The 18,807-nt window shown below is 43.6% G+C and overlaps 2 protein-coding genes across 7 annotated transcripts in view; one reads left to right on the top strand and one right to left on the bottom strand.

The window, feature by feature from the left end:
- STK11IP (serine/threonine kinase 11 interacting protein) overlaps positions 1-12,706 on the bottom strand; it is a 31,715-nt gene extending 19,009 nt beyond the window's left edge. For 2 of the 6 annotated variants that reach the window (XM_084804650.1, XM_084804658.1), the window contains exons 1-7: positions 12,628-12,695; positions 11,897-11,960; positions 10,790-10,992; positions 3,866-3,940; positions 3,310-3,405; positions 1,387-1,494; positions 1,056-1,127 (exon numbers count right to left, since the gene is read on the bottom strand). In XM_084804650.1, the coding sequence (XP_084660776.1) occupies positions 1,056-1,127; positions 1,387-1,494; positions 3,310-3,405; positions 3,866-3,940; positions 10,790-10,992; positions 11,897-11,960 (618 nt within the window). In that variant the 5' untranslated portion in view covers positions 12,628-12,695. Of the gene's footprint in view, positions 1-1,055; positions 1,128-1,386; positions 1,495-3,309; positions 3,406-3,865; positions 3,941-10,789; positions 10,993-11,896; positions 11,961-12,627 lie in introns of all 6 variants that reach the window. The other 4 variants (XM_084804677.1, XM_084804667.1, XM_084804698.1 and 1 more) reach the window with 4 other exon arrangements.
- A 3,045-nt stretch (positions 12,707-15,751) lies between these two features.
- The window catches only part of SLC4A3 (solute carrier family 4 member 3), a 57,234-nt gene continuing 54,178 nt past the window's right edge, over positions 15,752-18,807 (top strand). The window contains exon 1 of the mRNA XM_084804636.1: positions 15,752-16,043. The gene's annotated coding sequence lies outside the window, so the exon portion shown is untranslated. The remainder of the gene's footprint in view (positions 16,044-18,807) is intronic.

Genomic DNA, 18,807 nt, shown 5'->3' with positions numbered 1-18,807 from the left:
AGAGGGATATGGATTTTAATAAATAGCAGGATTACTCTGTAGATGAAGTGCTAGATGACTGAAACTTTGAGGGAGAATTAAAGGACCAACATGGCACAAGGTTCACAAATCTGCAGTAGTTCAAGCTTTTTACCTGATTTTTAGGGATGCTATAAACCTAAAACCTCAATAAACTAGAGGGGGCGGGGAAGGATCTATCATTCAATTTAAGCAAATAAAGGAAAACCATATGCACTATAGTCAAACTGAAATTCTGTGCTGAGCTTTTTTTTATTTAGATCATAGACATGCATACCTTCCACCTATAATTATGTGAGCAAGTAATAAAAGCATTTCAAGTATTTAAAATGGCCTCCATATAAACAAGACATACAAGAATGATGCTTAATGTTTACACTTTAAAAGATGGGAGGCAGGTCTGAAGTGAACATCTCCTGCATAGTGACACTACTCTAGTTCCCAGCTTGCCAGCAGCTGGCACATATTTTTGATCTATACTTGTATACTTTTTCATATCAGTAAAGTACATGTTACTAAAACTGATAAGGGAAGAAGCAGAAGGGAGAGAGATAAGCATCTCTAGAGAGGGAGAGATAATGGAGCAAGAAACATGGTGAGCAGTGCTCTAAGTAGCAGTGAGATGCCTTCGAGTAGACCAAGGGAATGTGGCTTTCGCTTTTGACAGTGGCAACACAGGGTGCAGTAGTAGACAGGAAAATACAGTTCCTCTCCTAGGATGCCAACTGCAGGGACGTCCCTACACCAGGGACATCACTCGAGTCAGAAATGGCATTCATTAAGACCCATCTCAGCCCTCCCATGACTTCACTGGATTGAACATGCAATGAGATGAAAACTATTATCTAGTGAAATAAATTATTATCTCACACAAACAATATCCTAAGGGACAGGCGGGAAATGCTATATATACTCTACAAGATAATCTGAGTACAAGGACCTGGGTCACTGACAGGAACGGAAGAAATAAACCAGTTTGTTAACTGGCCATAATTGACTTCAGAAGGGTGGTATTGAGCTCTGCACCAGATACTTACTGTCAGGTAGTGCTCACAGTCCTGGATGAGATTATGACTAAGATCCAGAGCCTTCAGGGCATTCAGCAATTGCTTATCAGAAACAAGAAACAGTGGTTAGTGATGACAATTGCTTCAAACCCATTGAACAAGCAGTCCAAAGAACAGGTGGCACGTTATGGCACAGCAGTCCAGAACCCCAAGTCCTACCCCAGCTTCTCAGAAGATGGCTATCAAGCAAAGAAAACCTGGATTGTACACTTGCTTCTAACAGTCACCCTCTGTCACAATATTCCATTAAGAAAAATTCAGTTCTCAACACATACCACACCTCCTCCATCCGCCAACGTACCAGTGAATCATCCAAGGTTGCAATGGAGTTATAGCTGAAGTTGACTGTCTGTAATTCCAGCCACGGAAGTGCAGAACTGAAGTCCCCTCCACATGCAGAGAGGATCTCCTGCAGGAATAAGACCAATTGCCTTTAGGGTTGCCAACTTTTGAACTAGTCTTTGAAACTAAGCCTTTAATAGCAGCATGATCTACAGGAACTAACCAACACCTATGTCTATCCCCATGCTGTGAGCCAGCTAATTCCTCCATAATCAGCAAAGCCACAAGAGCAAACCAGCTGACAACCCTACCTGGCTCTAATATTTTGCACAGGGAATTTTGAGGTACCAGTTTTAGCTAAACTACACCCAATCTGAGATTATACACAATATTATTTGCTCCAAAACATTCTTTTGCCGGGGGATGGGGGGGATGGGGATGGGACTGGGCAACCCAGCATCAGCAATTTGCTTCAAGTACACGTTTTACATCAGGCAGCCCCTTAAATGTCTGTTTCCTTGAAGGATCTTTCCCTTGTCATGTCTGAGCACACATGCAGCATAACCATGAAGTCCTTACAGCCTGGTGGCTTCATCTTTCACAAAGAGGTCACAAACATACTTTCAGGTGCTGGGCCACTATCTGGAGCAGGGGTGCACAATCCTTTTGGCCCCAAAGGCCACATATGATGCTGGCTTAAGGGTTGGGGTCACATGTGTGCATGTACACACACACACACACTCACACTCACACACACACACACACACACAGAACCTGATACAGCTGCTACAGATCACTCTTCTCGCTGCTAGCAGCCGTAGGGAAAGTGCAATCCGTATCAGGATTGCTGTGAGAGGGGGTTGGAGAGAAGGAGCAATTGGCAGTGGCAAAAGTGGTGACTGGGGAGCAAGGTCACCTGTGAGAAGCTGCGGTTAAAGCCATGGGGACTGCATGTGGCCCCTGAGCTACAGCTTGTGCATCCCATGTGTTTAGAGAATAGAGAACCATCCTATGAATACAAGAAGGCCATCCTGGCTCAACTTTACAAGCTGAATCAGATATTCATGCATTCTACATTCAACACCAGGTTCTTTATTTTGTATTCACTCAAAGAGTTGTAGGGTATCAATTATACAGCATCACAGCCATGCAGTTTAGTTGCTGACATCTCTGGGGATTAGGATGGCTACTGTTCTGATCACAGAAAGTCCCATTCTACCAATTTATTTCCCAAGATTATGTAGCACCCAAATAGCTTTGCTGGGGCAAAGGCAAGCTAAGTTACAAGCAAGTGTCTACCAAACTGATAGGCAAGGGTATACATCACCCAATCAAAACAAGCAAGGGAAAAGACAGAATGCCAATGGGTCTACCGAGTATGCTAAGTGGCAGTTCTATCAGCCTATGGTGGCTTGGACTGCAATACTGTTAAACAGCAGGCTATACAGCACACAGAACTGACAGGACTGAGTCTATGTGTCCACCTCAGCAGGACTGAGTCTACGTGTGAAATTACACATTACACTGATTGTATTTATTTTCCTGAAGGGTGTTTGAAAATAAGAAAACAACAAGATCAGTGGTGGGAACCTGCAATTTGGAGAGGAAGTTCATGGAGGTGGTGGAGCAAGGGACACTTAACTCCTTCCTCAAGAGTCATATTTCTTATCAAAACCCTTTTTCCCCCATGGGGCAAGAAGCTGCCAGGAGGGAGTGATTTTAGTAAGAAAAACACTCAGCAGAGAGAGAGGCAAGTGCACCCCCCCACCCCCACATTAAGTTCCACAGCTGCTTTGGGTAAAAAAAAAAAAAACCTTCAGGAAAATGTTAATGCAACTGAGCATCATTTGTAGCTTGTTTCTAGAACAACCTGTCCAAGAAATAGCTCTAAAGCCAACCATTCCTTCTCCCAGGGTAGAAAGCAATCTGAGCGTCCACTCACTTTCAGAGAGCTCACACATTTGGAACAGGTCAAAGCCTCCAACTGTGAATAGACACACCGCAAGCCCCGCAGACAATGTAAAGGAACACACTTCAGCTAAGACAAGGAAGCAAAAATAGGAAAATACATTTAAAAGAGTATTCATATGGTATACCAAGACTTCCACAGATGAGGGTGCACATACTCCAGGATCTCATATTTTCCCTTTGAGACACTATCCCATACATTTCTTCCCTTAACAGAAACTTTCCCCACCACCTTGCAATAATATGATTAAGGCTTGGGTATGAAATCTTGCAGATTTCCTCAGAGCTATAAATGCCACTTCTCCCACATCAAAGACTATATTAGATTTAGGAAGTCTCACTTGAGACCAGAGAATTAAAAATGGTTAACTACCATGAGAAATCTTTAGTTATGGAATTCCCACTCATCTCATCTACCAGTTTGTGTATGCTATGGACAGCTTCTCACCCCACCATCACTACCAGAAATAGTCCAAGCCAACAAATACTGTCTTTACTAGAGGGCTCCCATGCCAGCATCTGGGACTCACCTCTAAACGTCGCAAAGATTTGAAGGGGGAAATCTTCACAGCACCTGGTGGAGCATGATCAGGAACATGAATGAGCTAAAAGCAGGATGAAGGAGAAAGTCAACCACAAGCAACAGGGCTCACCATTACAAGTCCATCTCCCCCAATATACAGTCCACATCCCCCAAAGATCTATAAAGCCCAGACCACAACATCAAAATATTGTACCCCTAAAGTTAAGCCACCCACTCTGTAAAAGCTGTAAGTGAAGCAATGAATAAGTACCAGAGGTAGTAGCATGTTGTATTTATATATAATGTGACACCCAGGACACACAGCTACCCGAGTTCCAATACTGAGTGGCCCAACCTAATGGCATGCCACATGCCGAGTAACAGATGCACAGAACATCCAAAAATAATTTTCATTAGGGGCTTGATTTTCATGTGGAAATTATGCTTTCTGGAGTTGTGCCTAGGTATGTAACAGAAGGTAAATCAGACCCATTCCACAGAACGTAAATTGGACCCATTCATTATACCCTCAACTCCTTTGTGGTCTCCCCTGTCTTTATCCAGGCAATGAACACCAATTCCCAAACAAGCAGGACAAGGTTATATAATCCAATGAAGTTCAAAAACAATGGTTTAAGGAGCATTTGATTTATGTTTATATTTATGCTCCGCCCTATCCTATGGGCTCATTTCCTTTCTCATTTTGTTTCTCTGTTTTCTACACTAAAAAGGACGTATTCAGAAAGACAATATTCCCAGTTACCTTCGTCTACGCTACACTTCATCCTGGATTTCCAACACACAATATAATGTGCAGCTAACCACCATTTCCCAATGCACATTAGAACAAAGCCTTCATCACACCACCCCTTAATTCCTGTTGCATGGACTCTTCTTGTTAGCTCCTGATACTTCAGAAAGAGTTCCATGACTACTGTCCCAGGGGCTTGATAGATACACCTATATTCCCCATTCAGTCCACTGAAAAAAGCCAAACTTAATCAAAGGATTAGAATCATATTTGCACCAATACAGTGCAATAGAAACCCAATTTTAAGTCCCTTAAAGTTCAGTAGGGATGAGATGAAACTAGACAGAATACTGGAGATCCTTGACAAGAACTTGTAAATAGCCGCAGGATGATCAGGACCACAATGCGGTGTGGCAGGGGGGTGCCTTTTCCCAATGAAAATTACACACACACACCCAGCTATTTGTCCCATTAGGGACAATGTTGGGATGGGTTTTGATGTAGGTTTCTTGGAAAAAGAAACTGAATAATTATAGCAATTTGCATTGGAAAACTTTCAGTTTGAACTGGAAAATTCTCCGATGCTCTGGAGAGTAATCAAATGTAGCTTGTTTATTTTACTTGTATGTAGTAAGCTTTGACTTAGATTCCTGCATTCAGCAGGGGGTTGGACTCGATGGTCTTCCAACCCTACTATTCTATGATTCTATGCCAAATTTTTTTAAAAAATACCACATTATTTTTGTCCCAATAACCTGAAATATTTGAGGAACAAAATTAAAACACACGTAACATGATTTAAATATTATGTTATATAAACATTTTTATTGGAATACTTGTAAAACATTTAGAGACAATACTATGTACTTTCCTTACATTGTTTAAATGTAAGGAAAAATGTAAGGAAAAAAAAGATACTGAAAGCTGTTGACACTAGTTCATTTTAGCAACCGAAAGAACTGCACATGATACGCTGACAGCCACTCATCTGTTTCAATCAAATTTTAACTCTCTTCCCCTAAGATTGCTGGGGCACTTTCAGTTTCACTGTCACTAGTATTAGTTCCATTTCACACTGAGACATATACATATTCTGTCACATACATGCTAGGGATAATCACCTGAAAAATAATAATTATAACTTTGGAACTGCCAAGTTTGCCTAATACTGTATTTGGAATTGACATCCATTGTTATGAACTAACTTATGAAATGGAAAATTTTCCATGGAAAAATAAAACACTGGAAATGTTTCCACCCCACAATACTGCACATACATATAAGTTTTCCCCTGATTAATCAAATAACAGCTAGGTGGAGGGCTCGCCTGCAGCCGTGTTCTTCCAAAAAGAATGTCTTGTTGAGTTCGGCCCCAGGTGACCTCTCTCTCCTTCCTCTCTGTGTCTCAGGATGGCCACAAGGATAAAATGGGGAAGAGTAGGCATCATGCACAACCTCCTAAAACCACAAAGCAGCAACATCAAGTTCCTCATTCTTCCCGGAGTAACCCAGTATTGCTCCCTCCACTGCAGAAGCAGTAACATTAAACCAAATGTAATTGCAATCTAGTCCTATATAACGGTGAAATGCAAGAATAGATGTTAACTATCAATATGGGCCTTTTGCCCAGATTGTTAGCCAAAGCCCACAAAAGAACAAAGTGACCTATTGCACTAGCAGATCACATCATAGTGCCATGTGTAAAGATAAACTCTCACCAACTATAGACAGCAGACACAAGGCAGAAACTAGAAGGGCAAAAAATAATTCTGAAGCCAAAAAGTGACAGAGCAGGCTATGGGAGGAACAAAGTGAAACCGAGATGCTCTTTTAAATACAAAGCAGATCTTAACTGTAAGCTTCTCAGGACAAAGAGCCTTATGTTACATACACTGATGGAGCTATATAATAGAATAGCAGTCATCAAGATAGATCTGTTATCCAGCAGTACACTGTTCTCTAGTTACAAATATTTGAGAGATTATTACTAGATTGGGAAGGGGAAAGAGACATGTAATGGAGGTTCCTACCACCACTTCAGGTGGTGCCTAGTGATAAACTGTCATGAGGGCTTCAGATGCTAATCACAAGATTTCGCTCCTGATGTGAACCGTACAACTGACAGATACCATCATTTTGTTTTGGCAGAACAGCCAATCAAGGAAGAGATCTGAGACGGTGTTCAATATGCAGGCTTCATGTGTCCTCACAAAGCATCTGTTGGGGGTAAGACTGCGCTTACAGCCCCCACGAAGAGGCTTCAAGAATCCCACACCTCCCTTATTTAAAGGTTACTCTGGGACTCAGATCCTCCCAGCTTCAACAGAAACATCCCTGTCAAGTGAAGAGTTAGTGCAAGAAATTAATCTCAAGGAAGCACCAGCGAGGCCCACAGCATGGGTAACTAAAGTGACAAGCACATTCCAGTCTATATCTATGTATTATCCCTGCTCTGGCTAAGCATGACCAGCGGGGCAAACATACCTAATGGAAACAACCTGAACAGTGCTCCTAAAGATAAAACACAATATACAAAACTCAGTGAGAAGGGAAGTCATAAGCGACTGGAGCTGGTTACTAGGTGGCACAAATCTTGTTTCACAAATGGAAGATTCTACATAACCAGGTGACACAAACCGACACTTATTAGCTTCTGTCACTGACACACATACTTGACTCTGTCACATCCCTTGCCCTTCTTTCCCACCTCAGATGTCGCTAGTGAACATTTATACACTAACTGGTGAGCCAACATGCAATTATGAAGAAAGACTAGTACTACAACACTCACAGCTACATTTCAAGGGATAAAGTCTAGTACCAGCCTAACTTCAATCTTACAGCCTCTGTCCATGTCCTGGCCCTTCTGGATGCCACATATTCCCACTGGAGAATATGTGTCTACAGCCTTGTTGCTTCCCAATATCATACTAGATTTCTGCCTCCTGAAACAGCCTCTGGCAATTTCAGAATACAATGAGTGTAAGCTTCTGTGTATGTCCCCATTGGATACTCTCTTCTCTTGTCCTCTTGCCTACCAACAACCCAAAACCAGGAGATACCAGTTACCACCTACATGTCAAAGGATCATTTGATTCCACAAAATGCAGAACAGTAACATTTTGGATGTTATTCCCACCCCAAAAGCAGAATCTTTCTGCCTGTGTGATAGTGAAGAAAACCCCTAAACACAAACAGGCAGTTTCTACTAGTGTAAGATTTAGAAATGAGAAAGGAAGCTCCAACCAGTTCCAGGATTTAATGGGCAAGAGTCCCCTGTCCTTTCCTAATGGCCTCCTGTCCTGTCACTATTCTGCTTGAAAGTAGAGATGGCATGGTTGGGGGAGAGCAGAGAACATACTAGACTGTACTGTAAGAATAAATGTTCAAGTTCAGGAAGTATATGCAAACTGTCCAGTTTACATAATTAATGCAAACAGAACTGAAATCTGCAGTGAAGGATTGTAGAACCCCATCTCAAGACTTCCATGTTCTTGCTTCAGTTTCGGACATCAGCTAAATTTCTCTTCATTTCTACCACATTTCTCTTCTGTCATTTTAAGACCAAATTACTGAGCATTCATGAACAGCAATTACAGTACATCCCAAGTCCCCCAGTCTGTTTTCGTCTACTTGAACAGATGGCATGAATATACATTTACAGCCAAGAGGAAGCTAGTTCCTTCGCCAATCTTCCACCACCCCCTCAGCCTTATGCCAGCCAGCTCTGGCTAAGTCTGCTGTTGCCCACACCCTAGTCTCCAGACAGAATAGAGAACACCCAGACATTTTGTAATTTAATCAGAAATATCTGATTAAATATCTTCCATATTTTGTTAAATAAACTAATCAGGGGCAATCTAATACTTTTCTTATCGAAGTTGTGCTGAATGCTGCAAAGTTGTTTAAGTAGACCATCACACAAAATCCTGGATGATAAAGTTCATGCTGCTATTATACCAGATTGCACGGCTTTCTGAATCCAGAGAAAGAAGAATACCAGTTAAGTTATACCTCAATTATGTTTTGACATCAGTTGAGAAAAAGCAAGACTTCTGATTAAGCCAGATTCTGGCCAAGCAATCATGCAAAAGATTAACAATTTTGGAGTTCTGCGGACTACTGGAGAGACAACATAGATCAGTGGTTGAGCACATGTTTTGCATGCATTAGGCCGCAGATTCAGTCCTAAGCATCTCCACTTAAAAGTGTCTCAAGTAGCATGCTTTTCCAGAGATCTTGTACAGCTAGTGCCAGTCAGTACTGGGCTAAATGAAATGATGATCTGATTCCGTCTAATGCTTCATATGCTAATGGTGCATGCATTTTTTCCATTTCTTATAAAGCCCAGAGGGTAGCTGTGAAGTGCTTGGTAGTGTATATTTTCATGTACTTTTAGCTTAACTTGTCTTCCACCTACCCTTTTAAAAAAATTAGACATTCCAATCACTGGTGATTCTCAACACTTGAAGCTGTACAGGGATTGCAATGATTTCCTTTTTTTTTTAAGACCCATTCATTATATGCCAAAGCACATTGGACTTCAAAAGAGGAAGCTTTTTTAAAAGGAGGGGCCTGGGAAGTCAAGAGAGTCAAACCTCTCCAGAATGCTTCAAAGTTACTCAAAACCACAGTAACAGAAGCTCAGCTAGAATGTATACCACAGGTCAGGACAAGAACCACAAAGTTCAAGAGATCACCAGCATTTTTAAAAAGCAATAGCAAGGTACTTATTGAAGAAAAGAAGGTTTCCTTCAGGATAGGGAAGTCTTGCCCAAACAAGGAAAACAAAGAAACACAAGCTTCCACAAAGAAAATGCAAGCAGAGAATAAGGGGTGCAAAACATGTATTGCTAATAGAAATATCACTAACATTAAGACCAACAATTAAAAACAAAAACACATGAGAAGCAGGAAAATGGGGAGGGAAGCAGTTGGCTATAAAGGGAGTTATAGGAATACTAAAGGAGGATAAGGGGAGCTAAATAAATTATTTGCATCCATCTTCACTCCAGAACACGTACGGCAGATACCTGTGCCTAAACTGATATTTTCATGAAGGTAGTCTGAGGAACTGAGGCAAATAGTGGTGACAAGAGATGAAGTTTTAGACCTTACAAACTGAAAAACAAATAAATCACTGCGACCAGATTGTACCTATCCTACGGTCCTGAAAGAATGCAAACATAAAAACCATTGACCTCTAACAAAAATATGTAACATGTCCTTAAGATCATCATCCTCTGTAACAAGAAGACTGGAAACCGGCCAATGTAATAGTAATTTCTAAAAAGGGATCCAGGAAATTACAGGCTGGTTAGCTTAATGCCTGTTCCAGGGAAACTGATGGAAATTATTAAATATAAACGTATGAAGCATACAGAAGGACAAGTCTTGCTGAAGAAGAATCATCATGGCTTCTGCAAAGGTAAGTTCCCTCTTACTCTGACCTTTTAGAGTTCTTTGAGAGTGTCAACAAACATGTGGATAGGGGTGATGTATTTACTTGGACTTTCAAAAGGCTTTTGATAAAGTCCCTTACCAAAGGCTCCTGAGCAAATGTAGCAACCATGGAGTAAGAGAAGAGGCCCTCTTATGGATAATAAACTAGTTAAAGAACAGGAAACGGAGAGTAAGAAGAAATGGACAGTTCTCACAATGGAGGGATGTAAACAGTGGGGTCTGCCAAGAATCTGTATTGGTACTGGTGCTTTTAAACTTGTTCATAAATGATCTGGAGTTACAGGTGAGCAGTGAGATGGCCAAATTTCCTGATGACACCAAATTACTTAAATAACTGTAGTTTAAAAAAAGAAATGACAGCAAAGAACTCCAGAAGGATCTCTCCAAACTGGGGAGGGGATTAAACAAATGCATGGAGAATAAGGCTATCAATGGCTAAGGAACACAAGCAGGAGAGTGCTCTTGGTCTGGGTTTCTCATAGGTAGCTGGCCACTATGTGAACACAATACTGGACTAGATAGGCCTTTGGTCTGATCCATCACGGGTATTCTAATGATGGCATTACAACCCAGCATCTCAGCCATCATCAATACATGGACCATGTGTGAAATACAGCTGTAACCAGCACAACCCCAGTATCTCCACTATAAGGCATAAACTTCTTTCCAAAAGAAAGCACAGACTGACTCCTCACAACCTCCCACTTCACTACACACCTTCAGCGAGGGAGTCTTTTGCAAGACATCAAAGAGGAATTGGGCTTGAAGGATGGCAGAAGTTTCAGCAGGGTGTGACGACAGTGCAATGAAGCCATGGTTCTGGTTTCGTGGTAGTAGATGCTGTTCAAAGATCTGAGTGAGAATCTCTAGTGTAGAGGTGAACAAGGTCAAGGTGCTAGTACCATCCAGAATCAAGTCTCCTAAAGAAAAAGAAGAACATAAGCATTAATAGATCCATATACACTCACTGCTCATGCACATCCTGTGAAGAAAGGCTCAACAGTATAGTGTAAGCCTGGCAGCATAGCACTGCCACCCTTATAGAGGAGTACAAACTATAGTTTGTTCTGTGGAGCTTGTCCAGAAGTAAGTGTCTTAGTTCTATACTCTTCACATACTTATGTCTAGGACACTCTCCTGCACCACCACCCACACACAGAGGATTAAATTCAGTGGAATGATACAGAGGGCTTCCAAGACTAGTTGTGCTAGATTTTCCTCCCTATATTAACTCGCAAATCTTCAAGTACACGTTCACTATACACAAGAAACATCAATAGGGAGTTGCTTCCTGGAGCTGAAATAGCTGTCTTTCTTCTCTTGGACATAGCCCTTAGGAAGGGCTGGGGCTCTGCTCCATTTTGGTAATAAAGCAAGTACAGGAACACAAGCATGGTTACTCTGAAGAGCTTTTCTCAATGAAGAGAGAACAGAAGTTCTCCCCCTCCCCAAGTTTGTTCTATGGAGGAAGTTATTTATCAGAAGGTATCTGAAATTATGGAACACCCCCCCCCCCATTTAACCGAATACATGATTGGCTACAGATACCTACAACAACTATGGACAGTGATAAAATGTTTGCAGACAGGTAAGATGTGATGTGGCTTTGCTGAATAACACCAGCAATCGAAGTGTGGTGGATTACTTTTCCTATCCAAAAAGCACCATGATGTCTGCTGCAGTTCATCCCACACAGGGTCAGAGTTCGGCCATTACCACCAACTCTGGTCCCAAACCCAAGGTACAGCCATATTTCTTGCAAGCTAGAGCAGAGTTAAATATATCTTTCACACACTAGTGTGCTTCAAACCAGCAGAATCTCACCAGAATCCCGCAGTAATCGTGCTAAGCTCTGAAGCATTATTTCCTTGGGAGTATCAGGAGCCATCTGCAGAGATGAGACCAAAAGGAAAGAAAAATAATCACCTGGGAACCAAAAGTCCAAGGCACCTTTAAGGATCTTAAAACAAGCTACGTGTAAAGAAATGTAGCTCACTCACCAATCTGAAACTCAATCATCAACCAGAGACTAATCAACCACAACTCCTGTCTGAGAAAGACTGAGATCCCAAAGGGCGGAAATTTAATATACTATCCTCCCAAGACCGAGACTTTTAGAGTTACAAGCTGTAATCTGGAGCCAGGCTGGTGCAGATCCCAAGGCCAAGCCAGGCGCGTCGCAAATCAACTGTTATCATCCTTACGCATAGTCGCATGACAGTGACAAGAATTGCACAACTCCCCTCATTTAAGGACGGGGCAGCCCCACCTCAAGCTTCAGAGGATCCTGGAATCCTTCTAGGAAGTTTTCAGAGGATCTTCTCCTCCTTCCATCTATCAAGAGGGGGAGGTTTACCTATCCCAGGCAAGTCACCAGACCCCAGAGAGTACCACAGGATCCTTCCTATTTTAGGACAGGAAAGAGGAGCCTCGCGCAGGGAAAAGAAAACAGCAAGCGCATGATGCAGGGAATGCCAGCCAAGAAGGAAGGAAAGAAGTAACCATAGCAACGCTCGCGCAGTCTTCTAGGCCGAATAACCCCTCTCCCTCCCTACCTGGAAAGCCGCGAACCGGTCTCCTGAACAGCGCCCCGACGATAAACACAAGACAAGCTCCTCACTTCCGCGTTACCATAGAGCCGGTACGAAAACAGGAGAGAGCGTCCTCGGCGGCCTTAAGGGAGCCTGTGCCGCCCCCAGCCTAAGGTTGTCCCTGCACGGCTCTGCCTCGTTTTTCTCTGTTATTGCACAGCGGCACCATCGCCTTCATTAGGTTCTAAACTAGCCTCGTGGTATCGTTCGTCTCAGCTTTCCTTAACCTGGTGCCCTCCAGGTATTTTGGACTACAATTCCCAGCACTCCTGACTGTGCTTGCTGGGACTGATAGGATTTGTAGTCCAAAACATCTGGAGGGCACCAGGTTGGGGAAGGCTAGTCTAGAACCAGCCTCCATGCGGCAAGCCTTTCCAGACCCCAGCCAACCCCGCGCTCCTCCAGAAAATAGACTCGCAGCCCGATCAAGCCCCATATAAATTCCACAGCCACGCCCGCCCCCTTGCTCCAAGAATTTTATGTAGACATCCCCACGCAGGGCCCCCGAATATCAAGTAACTTCCCACCTTCATAAACCTGGTTCCCAACCCATTACCCTAACACTGCCCCCCCCCTCGGTAAACAGAGGCCCTGAAGGCAAGGATACCTCCTAACTAAGGCGTAATTTTGAGTTTGGGTTTAACCCTGAAATCTGTTTTTACGGGAATAGGTGAAGCAATAATAATAACATACTTCTGAGCATGTGCAGAAAGCCCTTCAGTCGCCATTGAGTAGGAACATCTGAAATGTTCTCTAGATCAGCAGACTTGAGCATCTCAGATTTTAGATTTAGCTCTACTGTAAATTTTGCTCCACGCTAGCAGACTGTTCCACCTTTAGTTTTTTAAGGTGGCTGCTGCTCCACAAAACACAAAGTCCCAGATTTTCCCTTTATTTAGGAAATGCAGTATAACACCTTCTCAAGATGGAGTGTTGCTAGGTACAGGGCTCCTGAAATCAAGTCCTTGCCGGAACCTAGAGCAGGCATCTCCAACCTGTTTGGGCATGTTTGGATTTTTGAGGAAATGTTGTGGGCACTGTAACAAATTAGCTGATGTGGCAGTGTGTGTGTATGTCAAAAATGACTGCCACGGGGTGTGAGCAATCACAGAATTTACTACTGCAACAAAACATCCGTCTCATAGAAAGGCAAACTGGTGAAGCTAGAATGCAAGCACATTCCTTTGAACCCTCGGATTTCTGCTTCAACAAAACACCTATTTCACAGAAAGGCAAACTAATTATTTCCCCAAATAACTTCACACAACCCACCCCAGCCAACACACACACATCCCACTTTGCCAACACATACAGACAGAGACACCACATTGCCAACACAGACAGAGACACCAACAACACACATCCCCCCTGACCCACCCCCATCACTCCTCAGCTGTTCCCCTACCCCCTTGCTGGCTTTTCTAATTCTCTCTCCCTGGCTTTTCTAAACCTTCTCCCTTCCCCGCCACTCTTGCTGACTTTTCTAACCCTCTCCGCCCACGTCCAGCTGGCTTTTTTAACCCTCTCTTCCTCCCACCCCACCCCCACTGGCTTTTCTCACCCCCCTGCTGCCGTTCCTCTTTCTTCCCCCTCAGCCGTCCAGGTCGCTCCCCACTTTCCCAAGCATCTTCCCCCCACCATTTTTTTTCTTTTAGTTTTGACTGTCTGGCTGGAAAGCAGCAGAGCTCGGCCTGCAGCTGCCCTGCCCTCTCACTTTCTATTGAAGAATATTCTGGATTCACATGGACACAGAGACAGCCTGGGCAAGGGAAACAAGGAGCATGAGGCAGCTGGAGGACAGAGTTCTGCTGATTTCAATCATCCAAGGGAATTAAATAAGAAGAATAAAGTAAAAAGAATAATCCAGAGGAGCAGAGGGCTTTGGCAGGTGGTAATGGAGGTGTCTGGGGGCACTATGGTGGCCATGGGCAGCATGTTGCCAACCCCAGCATAAGAAAGCTTTTTCCTCATCAAAATCTCATTCTTCACATAAGGCCTTGCCTTATGGATGAGCTATTATAGAGCAATCACAGTTGCTCCTGTCATTCTCGTTAACACACTTTTGAGTAAATAGCTGAAGGTCAAATGATCCGGTCTAATTTGGGAGAGGGCAGAACTGCTCTTTATGTCCCATATAGCACAAGGATTCATTTTGATGTGTGATTTATTCAGTTCACAAGATTAGCAATCAGGACATGTGCATAGATTTTAAACAACAACAAAAATCAAATCATAAAATACATATATGAAAACTTAATCTGCAACAACTGATAACTAAAGAAACCTTCCTTCTGCCTGTGTATCCTCTCTTCTGAAATCATACTAGAGTAGCCACTCATACTTTCACCTTGACTTCAGTGTCAGGTAAGAGGCTACTTTAAAATTACACATGCATATGTGAATTATCATATGTCCTTGAAGTGAAAATACTGTTTTGTTTGTACCACACGTGTGAATATTTGGTTAATGGTATATGTATTTGTGAGTAGCCCCTCCACCAAAGCACCCAAGGTGACATACACTCACTGATACAAATTTTGTGCAGGGGATAACATTTAATATTTGTATTGTACACTTCCAAAGTGTTCAAAGTACTTGCACATTATCTTGGTTTAATCCTTACAACAACCCTGTAAGATAAATCAGTATTTATGCAGATGGACAGGGGAGGCTTGAATCTGAGAGAGAGTGGTTTGCCTAGTGAGTTCATAGCAGAAGCTATACTCAAACTGAGGACTTCCTGATTCATAGCTCAATCTCTTAACTATTACCCGACATCAGCTCTCTCATGGTATGTGCAACGCATTGGAATACAATGCACCAGCTAGTATGTGGAGCTGGGAGGCTGTGTGCCAGCATAAAGATAAATGTGTGTGTGCCTGCGCCACTGCGTTGCTTAGCCAGGAGGTACAGGAAGGGTTAGTGCTAGTGCCTTGCTAATTGGGTGTGGAGGTGCCGTGATGCTGTACTGAGGGAGGCTACTTGCGTCCCTCCTTCCTGCCAGCCTAACTCTCCAGAATAGCCACTTGCTCAGCTGCTGCCTGCTCTGGCAAAAAGCAGTGAGTGACTCATAGCCTCACAGCTCACCACACAGAATTTTAAATAAGGGAGCAAGAGCAGCCAATGTGCAGCTCGTCTCTAAGCAGAGCCAGTAGCAGCGGATGGCTGCCTGCAGGAGGAGCAGGAAGCTGCTGCACTGAAGAGGAGGAGGAGGAGGCGTCTGACACAGCTGCCCTACCTGAGCCACTAGCAGGGAAATGGACACATGTTGAGTGATCTCCAGCAGCAGGAGGGAGGGCAAGAAGACGCCAGTTGCAGCAGCGAGCATCCCGTGGACCCCTGGCTGGAGGCAAGCAGCTCTCCTTCGCAGCAGCTGCGAGGTACAGTATAGCCTCTCTCCCCACCCCCTACTCCCGCCTCCATCCCATCCTGGCCCCGCATCTTCATGTCCCTGACATTGCCAGGTACAAGGAAAAGATACACCCCAGGGACCAGCACTGTGTGACTCTCATATAGATGGGCTTCCCTTCTCTTGTGTGTGGCACAGGAGTTTGGAGCCTTCAGTCACCGGAGTGTCAGATTCTTCCTGCAAGAAAGGGCACCCCAAGCATCTGCTAGGGCAGTAGAGGAGTCTGCAGGATGCATGCTTTCTGAGTGAACAGAACAGAAAAAAATAACAATTTCAGAACAGGCCCTGTGTGTGTGTGTGTGTGTGCGCGCGCGCGCGCGCGCATTCCCAATCCTCCAGCAACATATGTTCCAGTATACTTAGCATGCCCACAGGACATTCCAGTGGTGTCCTGCTCATGCAACTGCAATCTCCTGAGCATGACAAGAGTCAGTGCAAGCTCCAGTGCAAGGATTCAGCATCCCCATGATGCTCTAAAGGGTTTTATTTCAGCTAAGACTCAGACTGGGAGACTGTTTTCAATGCCAGGGCTCAGTTTTAGAAAATGTGAAGTAATACAGAAGAGAGTGCCTCTGAGTATGTGTAGAATGTGTTTTCCCCTCCACACATCTAGGATCAGTGCTTTCAGGTCAGAAGGTGTGGCTGTCAGAGGGATGTGAGCTCTAGTACTGCTCACATAAATTACTGCTATGCCAGTAAAGATGGATATGGCACAGTAAACTCGACACAGAAGCTCTCAATTTTTCATGTGCTGTGGTACATATCATGCCTCCAGTTTCGTTCCATCTTTTGTACATTATCTCACTGTGTGCTACATGTACTCTGGTTGCCTCCATCCTCAGCCGGGGTCTGAACTTTGGGTATGCATGATATGATATTTTGAGCCCTTGTCTCCTTTTTTGTTGCACAGGACACAGTTTTCAGTCCTTCTCAGTCCTGGTCTCCCTTTGGCGCCAACAGCCTATCATTTGAGGGTGACGTGCATCTCTAATCAAATCTGTCCTCTTCTTCCTCCTCTTGCTTTTCCTTGTTTATTGCAATAGGTCCACTAAGCTTCAGTGATGAGCCATATCCTCACTATACTCAGCAGTAAATAAATACAAAATAAAAAGACAATACAGGGCCCCAAAGCACCCATGGTCTAAATGTAAAACAGGAGAAAGATAGGTAAATAGAGAGGGGAGTTGAAGTGATCAGTAAGATGATACTGCCTAGTACGAGAGAAAGATACACTTTTGGCAAGGCTATAAAAGGTCATATGAATTAAGAACTGTTTTATTTCTTAGGTCAGTGGCCCATCTGGCCTATTAACCACAGCCTTTAAAGGAAATGTCCACAACACATGGCTGTAATAGATTAATCTCCTTGTCAATCACTCACAGCAAGAGTTGCTGACTCTTTAACAGCTGCAGGAGGAGCAGAAATTCAGCTGGTGAAGCTTTGTCTAGCATGTAGGTGCAGTAATGGAAGACGCTCAGTTTCTGTTTATCACGGTACACAAGCAATACCAGAAAAAAGTTGGCAACCCTGCTTCCAACTTCCAGTAAAGAGAAGACATTTCCAAATGCAAGAGGAACATAATCTAAAAATCTTGATCTGGTTGATAGATGGAACCTCTGTCGCTGCTGTTTTTCACAGTACTCCTCCCTCCTCTCCTGCTCTCAGCTGTTCCTGGACTGGCAGCTGCCCCTTTCCTGCCTCCTCAGCTCTGGGCCATAGTCCCAGGGGCTGTTGACCACGGGCCTTGCACAGATCCATGTACTGCAACTGCATCTGACACCTACATTTCCCAAGATCATCCTCCTTATCTTCTCAAATGCCCTCAGTCCCAGCATATGACCTGAAGAGAGGAGAGGGAGATGGCAAGACCAAATGCCTACTGTAAACAATCTCTTTCTGCAGTCTTGACCTGCCACAATTTGGCTAGGTATAACCTCAGCTAAGAAATCCTTGTGAAAAGGTTGTAGAAATACACTGACCATACAGATGGTCCATAGCTCAGTTACAGAGCAAATGTTTTGCATGCAGAAGGTTCTGGGTTTCATCCCTGGCATCTCTAGTTAAATGGTCATGTAGAGGTGATGGGAAAGATCTCTGCTGGAAGCTACTGCTGGTCAGTGCAGACAATACTGGGCTAGATAGACCAGTAATCTGATAGTAAAAGGCAACTTCTAATGTCCATCTGTGTTTTCAGCAATTTTTGGATTGTTATTTTATTACATGTTATCCCACCCTTTCTCCAATGACCTTAGTGTGGCACACATGGTGTCTTCCCAACAACCTTTTGAAGTAGCATGGGCTGAGAGAGAGAGAGAGAGAGAGAGAGAGAGAGAGAGAAGGATGTCCAAAGTCACCCAGTAATCTTTATGGCTGAGTGGAAATTTGAACCCAGATCTCCCTGGCCATCCTCTAATACTCTAACCAAATACCCATATTTCTATTCCAGCCAGTGCTCCAGCCAGCCCAGTTTCTCCGTACCCTCTCAAGCTATGCCTGCTCTATACATATGGAAATAGGGTGTTATCTAGTTGCTTTTAATTTCTAAAAAGATAGGTAATATGACTCAAGACTGTATGGAAAGTACTATGGCTCAAGTTTGTAAGCTGTATGGAAAGTGACACTGTCTGGCCAAGAAGTCCCATCCCCCCCCCCCCCCCAGCAATACATCAATGCAATTGTTTAGAAACAGAATGCGGGGGGCGGGGGTTATCTGAAATGAGGTTTTCAGTCCTGAA

Source organism: Heloderma suspectum, chromosome 1 (assembly GCF_057233095.1).
Source record: "Heloderma suspectum isolate Gila_16-S chromosome 1, 16-S_ref, whole genome shotgun sequence".
Lineage (NCBI taxonomy): Eukaryota > Metazoa > Chordata > Lepidosauria > Squamata > Helodermatidae > Heloderma > Heloderma suspectum.
The sequence above is the reverse complement of the archived record's forward strand: the minus strand, read 5'-3'. Positions and strand labels throughout refer to the sequence as shown.